The sequence below is a fragment of the Grammomys surdaster genome, unplaced genomic scaffold (genome assembly GCF_004785775.1).
Source record: "Grammomys surdaster isolate TR1022 unplaced genomic scaffold, NIH_TR_1.0 125750, whole genome shotgun sequence".
In the NCBI taxonomy this organism is placed as follows: domain Eukaryota; kingdom Metazoa; phylum Chordata; class Mammalia; order Rodentia; family Muridae; genus Grammomys; species Grammomys surdaster.
In genome coordinates this window covers 919,078-939,266 of record NW_021620582.1, presented here as the reverse complement: position 1 = coordinate 939,266, position 20,189 = coordinate 919,078, and the positions used below count along the sequence as shown (strand labels likewise).

Here is a 20,189-nt window from a genome sequence, read left to right as displayed (position 1 = left end):
CTCTCTCTCTCTCTCTCTCTCTCTTTTTTTTGGTTTTTCGAGACAGGATTTCTCTATATCCCTGGCTGTCCTGGATTCACTCTGTAGACCAGGCTGGCCTTGAACTCAGAAATCCGCCTGTCTCTGCCTCCCAAGTGTTGGGATTAAAGGCGTGCGCCACCACTGCCCGGCTCTCCTCTCTCTAATACTGGCCTTTAGCTATCCTAGTGTCTTTAGATACAAACAATGATCTCACTATGAGAAAACATTTTTTGTATGTTTGTTTGGTTTGTTTTTTAATGAGACAATCTTGTGTAGCCCAGGCTAACTCACTGACTCACTATGACCTTAAACTTGTGATCCTCTATCCTCCAGTGTCACTTTTACCTCTGAGTGCTAGGATCACAGGCATTGGCCATCGTATGTGCTGAGGATGTGACCCAGGGCTTTCTGCATGCTGAACAAGCACTCTATCAACTGAGCTTCATCTCCAGTCTGAGAATACTTTTTAAATCATATTTCTACTAGTACTGGTGGAAAATAGTAATAAAGGAACTTCAGTTTCTTATATCTGAGGTTACTACCAAATAAACATTGAAGCTACATAAGTAAGGAACTATTATATTTAATAATTTAGTAGTTATTCGTGAGTTTGACTTTTAATCGTCGTGTGTAAGCAGAAGAGGGAGTGAAAAACAGATGAAATGGAGGCAGTATCTGTGTGAAACACTTGGGAAAGCTTAAATATGAAGCAGAGCAGAACAGTTTTGAAGTGATATGGAGTCAGGAGGAAGTGTTTGTTTGCTTTAAAATAGGGTAGTTTGTATGTTTTGGGTACTGGTTCAACAGACAGAATGCTAAGAAAGCCTAGAGTCCAGAACATGTATGGAGACAGTAGCCCCTGTTATGGAGAAGAGAATGTCTCTGGTGAAAAATAGGTTTATAGATTTTAATGCTATGAACATACATAATTCCCATTAGGTAGGTAGGTTTGTTTGTTTGTTTGTTTGTTTGTTTGTTTGTTTTTAACTTGTAAAGATAAAGTAGAAAGGTATAGGTAGGTTACTGGACAGTGACTTTCCTGCCTTATTGTTTGGCTTCATAACTCACCTAGGATGAAGAGCCTTTCAATCCAGACTATGTCGAGGTGGATAGGATATTGGACGAGTCCCACAGTGTTGACAAGGATAATGGAGAGGTGAGTTGGGCTCGGAGAAACATGAAAAGCCTCTGCATATTTCTTCTGTTTGCTTGCCAATCCTTTATTTTTCAGATGTGGCCAAAAAGTCCCTTGGACTGAAAAGGTATTTCTGAATTTCTTTTGTGGGATTCTTAGAAATACAGTGGGAAGGCAAAGGAGTAGAAGAGGCAGAAGTACCTGTGCCAGGCGTCTTAGAGCTTCTTCAGGCTCTGAGAAAGATCCTCTGCACTAATTCCGAAATCAACAAGTACAGAAACCCTTTCACAGGTTTCTAGCTTCTGTATGTTCCTGAATTCACCATTAGTCAGCACCCTTCTTTTCTCATTTTGGCCCCGTCCACACACAGTTCCCACTATGGAAGGATAGGCTGAGGCCCCGTCCACACACAGTTCCCACTATGGAAGGATAGGCTGAGGCCCCGTCCACACACAGTTCCCACTATGGAAGGATAGGCTGAGGCCCTGTTCACACACAGTTCCCACTATGGAAGGATAGGCTGAGGCTACAAGATCTTAGTTTAAAGTTGCTTTTCTGGAATTTTTCTTTCTTAAAGTGGATTGGGAATCACTGTACTACTACTTCTACAGATTGGGGGGTATATTCTTTTTATTTTCAAATACTTAGAAGTCTTCTAGATTTATTTTTTAATTCTCTAAAGAATTCCACTAGATAAGCCAAAAATGGACTTACTCATGTCTTAAATTACATTTAGACAACAAACTTCTTTTCTCGTGAAAAGCTTCGCTTTTTGCTTCAAGCCATTGCTGGCTTAGTTTCACAAAGGTTTTTGGTTGTGACAGTGACTGAGAGAAGAGTAGTCTTGTTCAGCCATCAGCTAAGTTGTAAGCGATTCTACCATGTGTCACTCCAACAGGATCTGTAACATTGCATGGTTCACCTTGTTTCTCATTCTTAATAACTCAGAACCTTAGATACACCAGGCCTGTAAATATTTTAATGTCTTCAGATTCTAGTAAATATAATGTATATTATGCATATTCTCCTTGTAGGTTGAGTGTGCATGGTGTTCGTGTTCTGGGAGTGAACGGAGAATAGGCAAATCATTAGTGAGTTGGCTGCCCTTAAATTCTCATCATCTTCAGGATCTCAGCTTTTCCTGGCTTGGCAGTCTTACGTTCCTATTGCCATCCTTACCCTTCCAAAAGTAATTGGCCTTATGTTCAAACCCTTTAAAATGTGCAACTGACATGGGGTTAAAAATGTTTTGGGGTCTTGATGTTATAGTTAATATACCAAATATTTGACAGTAATAATCTGTGTATCCATTCCCCCCCCCCCAAAATAGGTTTGATTTTCATCTGTTTTGTATTAGCTAACAGTGGAAATAAGTATATTCTTTACAAAAATAAGCTAATATGCTGGAAATATGTGATTTAGGTTTTAGACAAGTAGGAACTCCTTTGAACCATGCCTGTTGAGGTACTTTCACACTTAATGATAGCTATTTCAAGGAGGATTCTGTAAATTGATAATTAAGAGATCCCTATTGAGCACACTGTGCCTAACAACCCACCTTCCTTTAGGGTTTTGGGTTTTTTTGGTTTGTTTGTTTTTTTTTTTTCTTTTTTGATAAAGGATTTCTTTGTCTCCTTGGCTGTCCTACACCTAGCTCTATAGACCAGGATAACCTAGAGCTCATATCCTGTGTGCTGGGATTACTGGTGTAGGCCACCACATCTGGCTGTGCTTAATATTCTAATTGTACTTGCTTTATTTAAGCCTAATGGAAATGCTATCACAAGAGTGAAGGATCGTCTTTTTAATTTTATTTTTGTAGTACCTGAGATCAAACCCAGGGCACTCAGCATACGGGGTTCAGTACTTCAGCCCCACAGTGACTATCTTGAATTACAAAAACAGGAGTAGCATTATGCATACACACATCCAAGTGCTTCCTGCAGTGGATGTGTATAGAAGAACACTGTGGTTGGAGCTTCAGCGTTTCTTCCTGGAGCCTGGCTCGGGAAATTCAGCTGGTGTGTAGTACCTGTGGAGCTGATACTTTGGAATCTGGTTTTGGAGTCAAGTCTTACCCTGTAATCACTGCTGCTTTGGCTTTCTTTTCTCCTAGCCTGTAATTTACTACCTGGTAAAATGGTGTTCTCTGCCCTATGAGGACAGTACGTGGGAGCTAAAAGAAGATGTTGATGAGGGCAAGATTCGGGAATTTAAACGGATCCAGTCAAGACATCCAGAACTCAAAAGGGTGGTAGGTACATTTGGATTTAGAAGACAAATGGAGTAGTGTAAAGGACTATCAAGACTTTATTTTCTTTTCCTACTTGCAGAAGTTTTTATTGGTTTAGTTTTCTGTTATGGAAATTCTCTTAACATGTCAGAAAGGGTTGAGTAAATAGTATAATGTATAATCATTATGTGTTCTATCGTGTGTTTTATTTTAAGTCAATTACACATCACATCTAGAGCATCAACAGGCAGAAGAAGGAGACAAGTAAGCTTGTTCGTATGCAGTGGTCTATACTTCAGTTCAGTTTTATTTTTCGGTGTCCTCGCTGTCTAGATTTAAGCTTTGTAGCACATGTCTGCCTTCTAGCTACTTGAGATGTTGAGATATCGAAAGTGCAAGGTCAGCCTAGCAGGATAATGAGATACTACCCCCCAAAACAGAGCACAAAATATCTTATTTATTTGGTTCATTGGTTGTTTGGTTTTCAAGACAGAGTTTCTCTGTGTAGCACTGGCTGTCCTGGAACTTGCTCTGTAAACCAGGTTGGCCTCAAACCCAGAGATCTACCTGCCTCTACCTCCTGAGTGCTGAGATTAAAGGTGTGTGCTATGAAAAGACTCTTCAAAGCTTAGAAACCCAGGGTCCCTCCTGCCTCATTCCTGTGAGGGCTGGAATTACATCACTGCACTTAATTTTCTTTAAGGACTTCATTTTAAATTTCCTTCTTTCCCCTTTCTTTTTTAATATTTATTTTACGTGTATGTGTAATTTCTCTGCACACCAGAAGAAGGCATTGAATCCCATGACTACATTTATAAACTATTGTGAATGCTAGAATTCAATAAACTCAGAGCCTCTGGAAGAGCAGGCAGTCGTCGTCGTTGTCTTCTTCTTCTCCTCCTCCTCCTCCTCCTCCTCCTCCTCCTCCTCCTCCTCCTCCTTCTCTCTCTCTCTCTCTCTCTCTCTCTCTCTCTCTCTCTCTCTCTCTTTCTCTTTCTCTCCAGCCCTCTATATATTTTAAAAGTAGTTTCCTGGTATCTTCTTGAAGTATCCAGTGGGCTGTCTTTCTTTAAAAAGTAATATTCATTCATGAATATAAATGTATTTCACAAGTTGTAACCCACCCACTGTTCCACTGATTCAAAGTTTTTACTTTTTAGAATCGTCCACAGGCAAATGCCTGGAAGAAATTGGAGTTGTCACATGAATATAAAAACAGAAACCAATTACGGGAATATCAGTTAGAAGGAGTCAACTGGCTCCTCTTTAATTGGTATAACAGGTAAGGAAAAAAGTGAGCTTATAACATATAGGCTTAGTCTGGAAATTATTTTTAGACATTTTCTCAAAATAATTTTTTCCTAGGTAAATTTTTTTTTTTTTAAGATGATAATTTTTGGCATGTTCTTCTCCCATTCCCCAAAATCTACAGGCAGAATTGCATCCTGGCTGATGAAATGGGATTAGGCAAAACCATTCAGTCGATTGCCTTCTTGCAGGAGGTATATAACGTGGGCATCCACGGTCCCTTTTTGGTCATTGCTCCATTGTCCACCATTACTAACTGGGAGCGAGAATTCAATACATGGACAGAGATGAACACTATTGTGTACCACGGCAGCCTGGCCAGCCGGCAGATGATCCAGCAGTATGAAATGTACTGTAAAGATTCACGGGTGAGTTGTATGCCTTGGGAATGCTGTGCTTGGAGAAAGTAAGATGAGGCCCCTCGTGTTTTGAGGCCTACATGTAAATTAAATGTGTGTATTGAGGCTCTCCGTGATTGGAGATGTTTTTTATATAGTAGAGTGAGTTGACTATGCTGTTTCTATCCAGTAGACATTGTGAGTCACTGAACATTCTGATTTAGTATGTAAATACATTATTTAGATGAGCTGGCTTGTTTGCTTTGAGATAATCATTCTTGCTGTATAACCTAGCCTTGCTTCAACTTCCTGAAGGCTGAAATGATAGTTATGCACCGCAACACCCAGCTGATACATGTATTTTAAATAGACTTTTAGTAACATTGCTGTGTTTTAAAGTACTTTTCAGAGTGATAAAACTTAAACATGGAAATAAACTAAAATGTACATTTGCTCTTTTTTTTTAAAACAACTGAAATTCTAATAGAAGATGCTTTTTCTAAGTGAAAAAATTTTAATTACTCATTTTGTATTAATAGCAAATTTTATTAATTACCGCTCTATTTCTTTTTTTTTTTTTACTTCTAAGCTAAATTTTCTCATATATTGTAGTTCTTAATTTTGTTGAAATTATTTGATTTTTGTCAGACTTTAGACAGAGTCCCATGTTAACATACTCTGTATTGGCTACTACCACTTTATTTTTATTAGTCTTAGTGTTTTTTGAGATAAGGGCTCAGTATGTAGCTCAGATTGGCCTCAAACTTGTGCTTCTGTTGTCTTAGCCACCTAAGTTAACTAGGTTACAGGAAGATACCTGGCTTGGCTTCCACTTTTTTCCCCTGTAGTATGTTTCAGCATTGTTCAACATTTTGTGTATCTTACTACTAACCAAGGAGTGATCTAAGACACATTTACAGCAGCTGAGCATACAACAGTCAGAAATGTTCAGCTCTACTCGGTGAGGTTGTTCTGTTATTTTTTCAGGAAGCTGAATCTGTTGAGAAAAGTGCATTATCATGTTAAGTGATTTGGCACTCTTCATTGAGAGTGACAGAAGTTAGTGGTAGTACAGTTGGATTTTATGTTAAACTTTCTTAAATATAGCAAAGAAATTCAGAACTCTACAAATGGGCATGTGTTTTGGAGGCACCTCTTCTGACTACACTGATTCCATAATTAGGGTCGCCTCATCCCAGGTGCGTATAAGTTTGATGCCTTGATCACCACTTTTGAGATGATTTTGTCAGACTGTCCTGAGCTTCGTGAAATTGAATGGCGTTGTGTTATCATTGACGAAGCCCATCGGTTGAAGAACCGTAATTGCAAGCTACTTGATAGTCTCAAGCACATGGACCTGGTGAGTTCCCCAAAAACTCTGAAATTTAATCTGATTTCCCTGTGAAATGAAAATTGCTCAAACTTAGCAGAGAACAATGAAACCTTCTTGTATTAAGGGCCCTGAAGATCATGTAAATGTTGTAAGTTTTAGATTTGGAAATGAATTGTGAATGAGTGTTTCTTAATCACGAGGAACAATGAAAATGTACCTTAGTTACTTATCCCAAAGATTAATATTTAAAACAACTCAGTAGTTCATGATTCTCTAATTGAACCATTCGGGCTATATTCATATTTGGCCATATTTGTATAGTCTTTCCTGGGTGTTTGTTTGGTTTGGTCTTTTGGAACATGGTTTCTCTGGGTAGCCCTTGATGTCCTGGAACTCACTCTGTAGACGAGGCTGGACTTGCTTGAACTCCTGCCTCTGCCTCCCCAGTGCTGGTATTAAAGGCCTGCATCACCACATACAGCCTTTCCTGAGTTACTAATGTTGCTGCACCTGTCTGTTGATACTAGTTATTCTTTGGAACACTTAGGTTATCTGTATGATACATAGCCTCTCATCTTCTAGTGGGCCAGATTGGGTGGGCTTCCCTATAAAGTGATCTCATAACAGTATTGAAAGGGGTCAAGTGGAGCTGCAGAGCCCTTGAGCTCTGAGACTCAGTGCATTCTTTTGTCAGAGCTAGCCAAAAGGGAAGCCTGAATTCAAGAGGTGACCCTTACTACAAGAAATTATAGTTTCTTTAGTCCATCACAGAAATATTCCACAGAGAGTTGTATTAGGATTTCTTCACATAGTTGAATATGGAGAGACATGAATTCAGAAATAGTGTAATCTGAGTAACTAATACTTTATTTGGCTTAAGTCAGTATTTACTTAGCTTCAATATGTTAGATAAGGGCATTTCTTAAATGGCTTTTGTTAATCAGTAAGCAAGAAAAAGAAAAGTTAAGACAGAAATTTAATTCATTACCAGAAGATAAACTAAAATTAACTGTATACTTGATGGGATCTCTGCAAATTCTGTCTCCTCACTTACAGGAACATAAAGTATTACTCACAGGAACACCATTACAAAATACTGTAGAGGAACTGTTCAGCCTACTTCATTTCTTGGAACCTTCTCAGTTCCCCTCAGAATCAGAATTTCTTAAGGATTTTGGGGATCTCAAGACAGAGGAGCAGGTAAGGCATGTCTGATGAGGTATTACCTTCCTGAGGTTTTGTCCATATCTCTTGTAGCATTAGCTATAGTCTTCACTATTTTTCTGTGTTTCTATATAATCTTATTGATTTCTTTTTCTTTTTATGACACAATGTAAAGTTAGTGATTTCTTTTCCTCTTTATAATGATCCACAGGTTCAGAAGCTTCAGGCCATTCTAAAGCCAATGATGCTGAGAAGACTCAAAGAGGATGTTGAAAAAAATTTGGCTCCCAAACAGGAAACTATTATTGAAGTAGAGCTAACCAACATCCAGAAGAAATACTACAGAGCTATTTTAGAGAAGAATTTTTCCTTCCTTTCCAAAGGGGCAGGTCACACCAATATGCCTAATCTTCTGAACACGATGATGGAGTTGCGCAAGTGCTGCAACCACCCCTACCTCATCAACGGTGAGGGGGTCTGCCTTAGAGAGAGCAGTGCTTGGCTGAGCCATACCTGGGGTATGGGCAGTGGCTTAGGAAAGGATTCTCTTTTCAAAAACAAGATGCTTAGTTATCTTAACCTAAATATTTCTGAGTATTTTATGTTTTAGCTGTTGTGTGTGTTTGCGTGCCACAGCACCCATGTGGAGTTGAGAGAACAACACAGTAAAGTCTGTTCTCTCCTTCTACTTTCCTGTGGGTTATAGGGATCAGACTCTGGTTGCCAGGCTTACATAGCAAGTACCTGTATCTATTGAGCTATCTTGCCAACCCCTCTGTTATCGTTTCTATTTCCTTGGTCCTACATAATCTCCCAAATTGAATATGATTTTCTATGAACAATTTCATGAGTAATAACTCAAGTTATTCTTTGTTCTGGATAAAGTTTCTTACTGACACTTCATTTTGCATTTGGAGTGGGAACAGGTATGTTCTATTTTAGTTCTTGTCCGTGTTATTTACATATTCTTAAAATTCAGTTTATTCGGGAAAACCCTGCCTTACAATGTTTTATATAGAAGGATAGAAGATTAGTTTGGATATTTTTTTTTTAATATTTATTTATTTATTTTATTGATGAGTACATTGTAGCTGTCTTCAGACACACCAGAAGAGGGCATCCAATCTCATTACGGATGGTTGTGAGCCACCATGTGGTTGCTGGGATTTGAACTCAGGACCTCTGGAAGAGCAGTCTGTGTTCTTAACCGCTGAGCCATCTCTCCAGCCCCTAGTTTGGATATTTTGTTGCTGAACTTTTTGTGAGAAATGTCGATATTACTGTTAGAGGAGGTAGACAAGAACGTTTGCTGCACAAGCATCAGGACACGAATTTGAATTCCCAGTACCTATATAAACAATTGGGCATAGCCACTCACACCTTAAATGACACTTGGAATAGAAATAGGAGGACTGCTGGGTGTGTCAGGTGCTGACCTAGCTCCAGGTTGTTCCATATGCAACCCTCTGTCAGTAGATGACGGCATGAGGTGGTGGAGCAGAATACCTGACATCCTACCTTGGCTCCTGAGGGAACTTGGGCACACTCCTGGGCTCAAATCCACATGGGCGTGCAAGAGCTAGTATGTATGTGTGTGTGTCAAGAGAGGGAAGGAAGAAGGGAGGGTAAAAGATTATACTACTTAACTGGGTATGGTGGCACACCTTTAATCCCAGCACTCCGGAGGCAGAGGCAGGCAGATTGCTGAGAGTTTTGAGGCCAGCCTGGTCTACAAAATGAGTTCCAGGACAGCCAGGGCTACACAGAGAAACCATGTGCTGTGGAAGAAGGGGACAACGAAAAAGAGATCATGCTACTTCTTTCTTTGAATATTTACTTCCAGCCACTGTGTGTTTTCATTTATTCCCAACATTAACTTTGTCTATTTCATTTGCAGGTGCAGAAGAGAAAATCCTGATGGAATTTCGGGAAGCTTGCCATATTATACCTCAAGATTTCCACCTGCAAGCCATGGTTCGGTCAGCTGGCAAATTAGTTCTTATTGACAAGTTACTTCCAAAGCTTAAAGCTGGTGGCCATAAAGTTCTGATCTTCTCCCAGATGGTACGATGTCTAGATATTCTGGAGGATTATCTGATCCAGAGGAGGTAGGAAATGAGTCATTCTAAAATGTCTTATGGTTATTGTAACTTCATAAAGCTTCAAGCATAGTTGGGGTATAGCTCAGTAGTAGAATGTTTGCTTGGCACATCTTCTACTTAGCCACTTTTCCCCTTATGACACCCTGCCCCACTTCAACAGGTACTTATATGAACGTATTGATGGGCGAGTTAGAGGCAACCTTCGACAAGCTGCTATTGACCGATTTAGCAAGCCTGACTCAGACCGCTTTGTCTTCTTGTTATGTACCCGTGCTGGTGGACTTGGTATTAATCTTACAGCTGCTGATACCTGTATTATCTTTGATTCAGACTGGAATCCACAGAATGACCTTCAGGTAAAGGAAATTATTCTTTTACCAACTACCTGCCTAATCCAAGAGGTTTTTAATAAGATTATGATCTTAGAAAAACCCTTCTTACAAGGATGAGGAAATTGTTGACATAGAGGTGGCAGCGAGATCAGGAGTCTGCTAACATGGTTTAAGAACCTATAAAGGTGATGGTGGTGTATGCCTTGGGCAGATCTCTGAGTTCAAGACCAGCCTAGACTACAGAGTGAGTTCTAGAACTGTCATGCTATACAGAAAAACCCTGTCTTGAACAACAACAACAACAACAACAAAAAACTAATACAAAATGTTGTAAGCTTTGGAGTCTGTTGTTTGTTTCAGCTACTCACTTCTGCTCCTTTGGCACAAAATAGCAATGGACAACATGTAAATGAATGGGTCTGTGTTTGAAATAAATTTCATTTATAGAAAAAGATAAACACACAAGCTAGTTTGCTAATTCCCATTCCTCAAGATGTGGCAGAAATTCTTTTTTGAAATTGACTTGGTTTTGAGTGTTTGAGTGTGAAGAACTAAGACCTAATATTTTGTGTTTCTTTATTCTCTTTTTAACCAGGCCCAAGCACGTTGTCATCGAATTGGACAGAGCAAAGCTGTGAAGGTGTACCGACTCATCACTCGTAATTCCTACGAGAGAGAGATGTTTGATAAAGCTAGTCTCAAGTTGGGATTGGATAAAGCTGTGCTTCAGTCCATGAGTGGTCGGGATGGCAACATTACTGGAGTAAGTCTGTAGATAAGTTGTTGCTGATTCATAATAATGGAAGGAGAGAAAAGCAATTACTTAAGACTTAGTACTGGGTGTATGTTTGTGCACGTGTGCATGCACATATAGGAGTCAGGGCAGCTTGTGGAGTCAGTTCTCCTTCCACCTTTACGTGAGTGAGCTCTGGATATGGAGTTCAGTCACCAGGCTTGCATTACATCAGTTTTACCTGCTGAGGCATCTTATCAGCCCAAATGCAATTTTTGCACAAAAATATGATTACCTTGTTTAGATTATCAATAACTGTACTGATGATTATTTCTTACAGTACAATAAAATGTCAACAAGACTTTATTCTTTTTGTAAGCTTTTTTATCTTTATCTTGAATTTTGTAGATTCAACAGTTCTCCAAGAAAGAGATTGAAGATCTCCTAAGGAAAGGTGCTTATGCGGCCATAATGGAAGAAGATGATGAGGGTTCTAAGTTTTGCGAGGAGGACATAGATCAGATCTTGCTGAGACGGACCACAACCATCACAATTGAGTCTGAAGGGAAAGGGTCTACTTTTGCCAAGGTACATTCTGTGGCAGATCCTATGTGGGCAGACAGAGGTGAAGACAGCAACCTCCCAAGATTTAAATGATTTTAAATACTTGTTAATTTCCCAGTGTGCATAAAAGCATTGTAGCTAATTTTATTCTATATTTGTTTCTCCATAGGCAAGCTTTGTTGCTTCTGAAAATAGGACAGATATTTCCCTGGATGATCCAAACTTTTGGCAAAAATGGGCCAAAAAGGCAGACCTAGACATGGATCTGCTGAATAGTAAGGTGAGCTTACGTTTCCTTTGTGGGGAGGTGCTGTAGAAGACAAAAGTACTTGTGCTCTTGAGCAGTTCCAACTCTTTAATGCTATCTGAAGCTTAGGGTGCAGTATTATACGCAAAGGTTTTGGAGACTTTTTTTTAACCTCAGATGCCCTCTAAAAATATTTAGATGTTATTCAGGTGGTGGTGGTGCATGTCTTTAATCCCAGCACCTAGGAGACCGAGGCAGGCTAATCTCTGAACTCCAGGACAGCCAGGACACACAGAGAAACCCTGTCTGAACTTATATGTTGTTTTAGTTACTGTTCTCTTGCTGTGAAGAAACACCATGACCCTGCCAAGCAGTGGTGGCGCACGCCTTTAATCCCAGCACTTGGGAGGCAGAGGCAGGTGGATTTCTGAGTTTGAGGCCAGCCTGGTCTACAGAGTTCCAGGATAGCCAGGCTTACACAGAGAAACCCTGTCTCGAAAAACCAAAAAAAAAAAAAAACACCATGACCACAGCGACTCTTACAAAGGAAAGTATTTCATTGGTGCTTGCTTACAGTTTCAGAGGTTTAATCCATTATTATCATGGTAAGAAACATGGTGGTCAGCAGGCAAACATGGTAGCTCAAGAGTTCTTCATCTGGAGTGAGTTCCAGGACAGCCAGGGCTACACAGAGAAACCCTGTCTCGAAAAACAAAAAAACAAAAAAAAAAAAGAGTTCTTCATCTGGATCCAAAGGCAACAGGAAAAGAGAGACACTTGGCCTGGCTTAAGCTCTTAACTATCAAGCTCATCCCAAGTGATACACTTCCTCCAACAAGGCCACATGTCCTTATCCTTCCTAATAGTGCCACTTCTCAGTGACAAAGCATTCAAAACTATGAGCCTGCAGGGGCCATTCTTATTTAAACTACCACAGATGTCAGCCACTTTTTCTTCCTGAGCCATGTAGATTGTTTTACATGGTCTAAAAATCTCAGTACTTTGATAACTTGTATTTAAGATTATGTCCTATCATATCCTTATATATCCTTTTTCTATATAGAATAACTTAGTGATTGACACACCTCGAGTTCGGAAACAAACTCGACACTTCAGCACTCTGAAAGATGACGACCTGGTTGAGTTTTCTGATTTGGAAAGTGAAGATGATGAACGGCCACGTTCCCGAAGACATGACCGTCATCACACCTATGGGCGCACTGACTGCTTTCGGGTAGAAAAACATCTCCTGGTATATGGGTAAGAATGCAACTTGCCATGAACAGTAGGGCATCTGCATGCTGACTGACTCCTGACTGTTGACTTTCATAATGGACTATGTAGGCAAGAAGCATCACATAAAAGATACTTTGCCTATGAGGGAGCTTCTGTTTCTCTTCTGCTTTTGGAGCAGATGACAATTCTGGGAGCCAGGGAAATGTCAATAAATTTGAATCTCCCCCCAAAATATTTGTGTTTGCTTTTCCTGTTTTGTTAGTTGGGGACGGTGGAGAGATATTTTGTCTCATGGACGATTTAAGCGACGCATGACTGAAAGAGATGTGGAGACAATATGCCGTGCCATCCTTGTATACTGTCTTCTACACTACCGTGGGGATGAAAACATCAAAAGCTTCATTTGGGACTTGATTAGCCCTGCTGAAAATGGCAAGACAAAAGAATTGCAGAATCATTCAGGTAATTATCAACTCCTACCTTTTTATTTTTCTACAGGGTGTCTAGTCCTTTTCAGGTGTCAGGGTTTTTCTCAATCCAAGTCTTCGATGTCTCCCCTTTTCCAGGTCTGTCTATCCCTGTGCCCCGAGGACGTAAGGGGAAAAAAGTAAAGTCACAAAGTACTTTTGACATTCATAAGGCAGACTGGATCCGGAAATACAACCCTGATACTCTGTTCCAAGATGAGAGTTATAAGAAGCATTTGAAACATCAGTGTAACAAGTAAGAATGCTATTCAGATGAGTCCCCATTAAGGTTTGTTACACTGTTGCTAAGGTATCACTCTGTCCCTTCAGGGTACTGTTGAGAGTACGGATGCTGTACTACCTAAGACAGGAGGTTATTGGAGACCAAGCAGAGAAGGTGTTAGGGGGTGCCATAGCCAGGTAAAGTTCCTTTCTTTATTTAACATACATTCATTCATCTGTCTGACTGTCTATTATTTTGTGTTGTGGGAGGACAGGGACATGCACAACATCCATGTGACACTCACAGGAAAAGTTGCCAGGGAAGTTTCTCTCCTGGTTGGGTCCCAGGGACTGAACTCAGGTTATTGGGCCTGGCTGAAAGTGCCTTTATCTACTGAGCCATCTCGATAGCCTCCCTCTTTATTTATTCATTCTTGTATTTTATTTCCTTCCTTAACCCAGGAGTGACTGATTTGCTTAATTCTTTTTATACTGTCTTTGAGATAGCTGATAATTAAGATCTCTATGCCAGACCTTTACTCCTACATTTAGCACTAGTTCATGGTAATTTGGCAGAATCATAAGCACTTAATGTATAAAACAAGCGACCTTTAATAATCTTTTGAAGGATTATCACTTCTATTTCTATTTCTAACATTGCTTTACTGACTTCCACATTTAGTGAGATTGACATATGGTTCCCAGTAGTGGATCAGCTGGAGGTTCCAACAACATGGTGGGATAGTGAGGCTGACAAATCTCTGCTCATTGGCGTTTTTAAGCATGGTAGGTACCTTCTCCCATATTGCTTTGTATTGAAGATGTGTGCTAAGCAATAATACATTTAACAAAATGTTTGTTATAAATTCAGTCACCAGAAATTTTATGTTTATGTAAGAAATTAGTTCTTAAATGTCTGTGGCAAACTAGTTAGTTCTATAATCAAATGTTTAAGGAATTCCAGATGGGCAGCTAAATCAAAGGCAGGAATCCTTTGTCTGTCCTCTAACCATGGTGCCTATAATGTTACCTCCCTGTGTATTATGGGATCTACATTAATACTCTGCAAGTCAGAAGAAGTAATATATGTCAAGCCCTGTTAATAGTCATACTTAATTCCAGTGACTTTTCTTAAGGCATGTTCAAACAATCCTTTTTATGTAAATGTCTCACTTGTCGAAAGGTTTAGTGGTCTGAGGTAGCAGTGAGTACTAATTTCTTAGTAGTATTTGCCTAATAAGAAATTCCAGGCATTAACATCAGTAAATATTAACTTCATCCTTTGATGTATTTCAATGTATCTTCTTAACCATACTTTTTTGTTTACTTCCTAAAATAAAGGTGTTTATTTACATGTTCTTGAGAAATCTAATGGAATAAAAAAGTGAGCTAGGTAGGCATGGTGATGCATACCTTTAATCCCAGCACTGGGATACAGAGACAGGCAGATCTCATGTGTTCCAGGCCATCCAGGACAAAGTGACCCTATATCCAAAAAAAAGAAAAGAAAGAGTGGGCATCGATTTACTAGTAAGACACAGAAATTTAATTTAAAAGAGTTCAGTATAAATACACACTGAGAATTTTTTTACTTTCAAGTATGTTTCTTGTTTTTCATTTGAGAGTGTGTGACAAAACCCATAGATTATTAGACTACTACTTTCTTCATCTCTGTACTAAGAATGGTGACTATCATTTAAATGACTATATAGACCAGTCACCTTAAGATGAGTTATTGATTAAATTATTGTCAATCACTACATGAAGACTATAAAAATTATAAATACAGTACAAGTAACACTTATCCAAATTACATTTTTTATTATGAGTAAGGAAGCCCACATAATCTAATGGCTCTAACAGTATATAAAAGAAGCACAGACAAAATAAATCTGAATTTCTTTAATCTATGGCCCTTGTTCTTCTAGGCTATGAAAAATACAATACCATGAGGGCAGACCCTGCCTTGTGCTTCCTGGAAAAAGCTGGGAGGCCAGATGACAAAGCCATTGCAGCGGAACACAGAGTATTGGATAATTTCTCCGACCTGGTAGAAGGGTAAGCATGGGTGTTTACCTCTGTATCTGCTCTGTGTTGCTTGTACTGATAGTACATAACTCTAGCTTTGACTGGTGGTAGGATTTCTTTTTGCTTTGCTTTATTTTTATTTTTGTTTTTGTTTGGGGACAGGGTCTCAAATTGTTCCAGGTCTCTCTGGCTGTCTGTAACCTGCTTTGTAGACCAGGATGACCTCAAACTCAGAGATTTACCTACTCTGCATCCTGAGTTCTGGGATTAAAGGCATATACCACCATGCCTGGCCCATTACTAGGATTCTTAATGGTGGTTATTTCTTTGTGTGGTAAATTCTTACTCAAGAGTGGGTCCAGCAGATTGGAGTTCAGACACTGGCCTAAATCCACTTTGCCATAACTATGGGTGAAGATCTGTGTTATTCCCAGAAGGTAAACCTTCTCACTGTATAAATACAGTGATCTCTGTATACCTATATAATATAGTAACTGGGAAGATAAAGTAATTCTATTAAAAAATATATATATAGACAGCAGTTTTCATAGGTTACTTATGTTGCAGAGCTTTAGATAGTTTTAGCCCTAACTTGTCTTTTCCCTATGGTATCTGACACATAAAAGTACTCATTTTGCCTGGGAATATGTCCCAATGATGAGTTGCCATGCTAATACTGAGTCACCAGGTAGGGCAGTGTTGCCCTGGTTTGGGTGCCAGTGAGTTTAACAAAACTTCTCATGTGGAGACCTGAGGGACATTGTGCAATGATGAGTTTTGTTTAAGACTATAAATTTTGGCACAGCCAAGACTGTTGATCACATCTTTATTTTGGTTGGTATAGGACCAAAAGAAATGTATTCATTGCAAATCATTCTGTCACCCTTCTGCTTACAAGCAAAATAGAGAAAATTAATACATCTTAAAAAATATGAATAGGGTGTGGTGGGGTGTGGAGATGGTGTCTTAGTTGGGGTTAGGATTACTATGGTGAAACACCATGACCAAAAGCAACTTAGGAAAGGGTTTAGTTTGCTCACAATTTCATGTAATAGTTATCAAAAGCTCTGAGGGCAGGAACTCAAGCAAGGCAAGAGCCTGGATGCAGTCCACCCAGAGTGGACTGGGCCCTCTTCCATCTTTACTACCTTAAAGGAAATGTTCTACAGGCTTGCCTGCTGTCTGGTCTTATGGAGGCATTTTCTCCATTGATGTTTCCTCTACTCAGATGATTCTAGCTTATGTCAAGTTGATATAAAACTAACTAACACAGTTGGCTCAGTAGTTAGGAACACTTTCTGCTCTTCTGGAGGACCCAGGTTCAGTTCCCAACATCCACATGAGACCTCACAACTGTCTGTAACTCTAGTTCCAGGGGATCTGACACTTTCACACCAATGTACATAAAATTAAAAACACATAAGCTATGTAAAAATGAATAAATGGTAAATAGTTGTGAGGGAAGAACAAAATAATTAAACAATAAAAAGGGAAGTGTGTGGATTAGAGTGTTTGACTTCCTACTAGCTATGATGGCATGTAGTCCAGGTAGTCCAGTAGTCCAGGTAGTCTGGAGGCTTAAATCAGAAAGATTATGTGAGCCTGTCCATTTAAGACTAGCCTTGGCAACCATTCGGCAAGATTTTGTCCTAAAAAGTTAGGGCCAGAGAAATAGAGATGCTGAGAGGCTAAGAACACAGTGGCTCTTCAAGAGGACCCAGATTCAGTTCCCAGGATCCACATGGTAACTACCGTCTGCAGCTCCTCACATAGTACACACAGGCATGCATGCAGTCAGAACACTCATACACATAAAAACTTACTTTAAAAAGTGGTTAAAATTTTTGTTTGTCCAAGTCAGGCAATTTTGATTTGTACTTTGTCAACTTCTAATTATTTCCCTAGGAGAGGTTCTGAACATAACTAGTTTTGAAGCTTGTCCTCCCCCACCCCCACCCTCCATTCCTTAAAGCATGAAATTAAAGAGTATTGTTTGTTGAATTGTATACTTGGCGAGATCTCCTAGTGACAGAACACATATTATCTTTTTCTTTGTTTCTGGATACTTCTAGGATTGACTTTGATAAGGATTGTGAAGATCCTGAATATAAACCCCTACAGGGTCCCCCAAAGGACCCAGATGATGAGGTAAAAAATTGTTTTGAGTCTAGCTTTTATCATTAGTAAGTCTTTTTATTGTATCCCATTCTCTGAAACTTAAAGTATATTATTCTAATTATACTTGATGTATGTTAATTATACTAATATGTATGTATATGGAAAATACATAAACTATAAGAATGTATACTACAAAGGCTGGGGAGATGGTTTAATAGTTAAAGAGCTCTGACTGCTCTTCTATAGGGCCCAGGTTTGATCCTCAGAACCGACATGGAGGCTCATACCTGTTTAACTCGAGTTCCAGGGGATAGGATGCCTTCTTCTGGTCTCCACAGGCACCATGTAGTGCACAGATTTACTAGCAGACAAACACCCATACATGGAAAAATAAATTAATCTTAAGAATGTGAACTATTAGTGACAAGGATTACGGTGCTGTCCTTAAGGCATGGCTAAGCTGGCTTATGGAGGAGAGGGGACTGCAGCTGGCAGCAGATGTTATCTGTCGACTCCCTAAGAACTCACTGCTCAGGTTCTGCTTGTTCTGTTCTTCAGTTGCTTTCTAAGTTTTTGAGAGTTCCTTTCATTAGAAACTTTTCTTATCCCTTGGTGCCCCAGAAGGACATACACCAGAAAGTGATTTCAGAGTGCCAACTTCTCCCCTTTCACTCCCCTCTCCATCCTGTGGGGTGGATCTCCTTCTCTAGGGTGATCCCTTGATGATGATGGATGAGGAGATCTCAGTCATTGACGGAGATGAAGGTAAATTCTAGATCATTGTACCTTTTAAGGGTTAGGTTGGGAGATCATTGACTATAAAGTATGTCCTATCCTGGGTTATCTAAAAGCTTTGCCTATTCATAGGCCAAAATACAAATATTATCTCTACTTTTCTTTCTATACTTCCTTCTTCATTCTACTTTCTTTTCACAGCTCAGGTGACTCAACAGCCAGGGCATTTATTCTGGCCTCCAGGCTCTGCCCTCACAGCTAGACTTCGCCGCCTGGTAACAGCCTATCAACGCAGCTACAAGAGAGAACAAATGAAGATAGAGGCTGCAGAACGTGGGGACCGGAGACGCCGACGATGTGAAGCAGCCTTTAAGCTCAAAGAAATCGCAAGGCGGGAAAAACAACAACGGTAAGTGGTGTAGCAAGGAGTTTGGACTGACCTCTAAGTTTGTCATAAGCTATGGGTCTTATACTGAGAAACTATAGGAGTTGTTTCTTTGAGATTTTGACAGATGGAACATCTTGACTGCCTTCATCTCTACCTAGTACTTAAGAACTTTGCTATGTGTCATTATAGCTCAATGGCACAGCACTTAAACTTTCCATGGAAAGGAAGGTCTTGGCCACAGAAATCTCTCCCACTGATATAAAAACAAAGAAAAAAACAATCTGCTTAAGTTCAACAGCCAAAACAATAGGAAGATACCAGTGTAGATATTCTTTAAGACCTCTCTCTCTTTTTTTTTTTTCCAAGTGTGTATCTGTGTCAGTGAATGCCACTAGTTTGCAGTTATTCGTGGAGGCCAGAAGATGACATTAGATGACCCGAAGCTGTAGTTTCAGGCATCCGTGAGCCACTCCATGTAGTGCTGGAAACTGAATGTTGGACTTCTGCAGAATAGCAAGCAATTTTAACTGCTGAGCCATCTCTCCAGACCATTTTACTTTTTTTTTTTTTTTTTTCTTTTTGAGATGGTAATATGGCCCCATCTAGCCTAGAACTTACCATATAGACTAGGCTGTCTTTGAACTCACAAAGATCTGCCTGTCTCTGCTTCCCAAGTGCTGGGATTAAAGGTGTGCACCACCATGCTCAGAAAATTTTTACTATATTTGCTTTGCCCGAGTGTATATCTTTGACATGTGTGCCTGGTGCTCAACAAGGTCAGGAGTGGCAGATCCCCTGGAACTGGAGTTACGGATAGTTGTTTACTCTCATGTGAGTGCTGGGAACCAAACCCATGTCCTCTGCAAAAGCAACAAGTACTCTTGACTACTCTAGCCCTTTTTATTTATTTTCTAATAAAGCAGAGATGAAATTCATTATGAAAAGGATTTAGTATAGGCGTAGACAGTGTCTGAGCCAGGAGGGGATGGACAGAGGCATGATAATGAAAGCACAGTTGTATGTACCAGGTGGTAGGTATGCACTTTATGAGAGAGAGTTGCTGATATCCTCATTGTGAGTTTGCCTGTGTCACTTCCATTTCACTTAGCAATTCACGTGTTGTAAACTGTCCTACAAAATAACCAGGTTTCCTGTCTTCTGATCCCCGTTGCTTTACTTCCCCTGTCACAGATGGACAAGGCGTGAACAAACTGATTTCTATCGAGTAGTGTCTACCTTTGGTGTAGAGTATGACCCTGATAACATGCAGTTTCATTGGGATCGCTTCCGCACTTTTGCTCGCCTGGACAAAAAAACAGATGAAAGCCTTACCAAGTACTTCCATGGTTTTGTGGCCATGTGTCGACAAGTGTGCCGCCTTCCCCCGGCTGCCAGTGATGGTGAGATTGTAGAGTCTAGGGTAAATGGGTCTGTGTTGTTACCAGATCAACCTTTGGTTAATTTCTTTTTTCACCTCTGTTGTTT

General features: G+C 39.8%; 1 protein-coding gene, 1 long non-coding RNA gene and 1 other non-coding gene across 4 annotated transcripts in view; 2 read left to right on the top strand and 1 right to left on the bottom strand.

The window, feature by feature from the left end:
- The window catches only part of Chd8 (chromodomain helicase DNA binding protein 8), a 62,765-nt gene that overhangs the window by 35,029 nt on the left and 7,547 nt on the right, over nucleotides 1-20,189 (top strand). The window contains exons 10-31 of one of the 2 annotated variants that reach the window (XM_028788426.1): nucleotides 1,094-1,177; nucleotides 3,273-3,410; nucleotides 4,550-4,671; nucleotides 4,822-5,065; nucleotides 6,219-6,395; nucleotides 7,425-7,568; nucleotides 7,744-7,999; nucleotides 9,430-9,640; nucleotides 9,795-9,990; nucleotides 10,562-10,729; nucleotides 11,108-11,287; nucleotides 11,433-11,543; nucleotides 12,574-12,770; nucleotides 13,009-13,208; nucleotides 13,289-13,469; nucleotides 13,544-13,633; nucleotides 14,118-14,221; nucleotides 15,364-15,493; nucleotides 17,536-17,611; nucleotides 18,292-18,346; nucleotides 18,518-18,725; nucleotides 19,896-20,104. In XM_028788426.1, the coding sequence (XP_028644259.1) occupies nucleotides 1,094-1,177; nucleotides 3,273-3,410; nucleotides 4,550-4,671; nucleotides 4,822-5,065; nucleotides 6,219-6,395; nucleotides 7,425-7,568; nucleotides 7,744-7,999; nucleotides 9,430-9,640; nucleotides 9,795-9,990; nucleotides 10,562-10,729; nucleotides 11,108-11,287; nucleotides 11,433-11,543; nucleotides 12,574-12,770; nucleotides 13,009-13,208; nucleotides 13,289-13,469; nucleotides 13,544-13,633; nucleotides 14,118-14,221; nucleotides 15,364-15,493; nucleotides 17,536-17,611; nucleotides 18,292-18,346; nucleotides 18,518-18,725; nucleotides 19,896-20,104 (3,481 nt within the window). The remainder of the gene's footprint in view (nucleotides 1-1,093; nucleotides 1,178-3,272; nucleotides 3,411-4,549; nucleotides 4,672-4,821; nucleotides 5,066-6,218; nucleotides 6,396-7,424; nucleotides 7,569-7,743; nucleotides 8,000-9,429; nucleotides 9,641-9,794; nucleotides 9,991-10,561; nucleotides 10,730-11,107; nucleotides 11,288-11,432; nucleotides 11,544-12,573; nucleotides 12,771-13,008; nucleotides 13,209-13,288; nucleotides 13,470-13,543; nucleotides 13,634-14,117; nucleotides 14,222-15,363; nucleotides 15,494-17,535; nucleotides 17,612-18,291; nucleotides 18,347-18,517; nucleotides 18,726-19,895; nucleotides 20,105-20,189) is intronic. The other variant, XM_028788427.1, reaches the window with a different exon arrangement.
- On the bottom strand, nucleotides 12,048-13,275 carry LOC114639655. The gene is made up of 2 exons (XR_003714041.1): nucleotides 13,227-13,275; nucleotides 12,048-12,209 (listed from the first exon to the last, which is right to left on the bottom strand). It is a non-coding gene; the product is annotated as an uncharacterized LOC114639655 (long non-coding RNA).
- LOC114639798 lies at nucleotides 16,113-16,222 on the top strand. The gene has a single exon (XR_003714062.1). It is a non-coding gene; the product is annotated as a small nucleolar RNA U6-53/MBII-28 (small nucleolar RNA).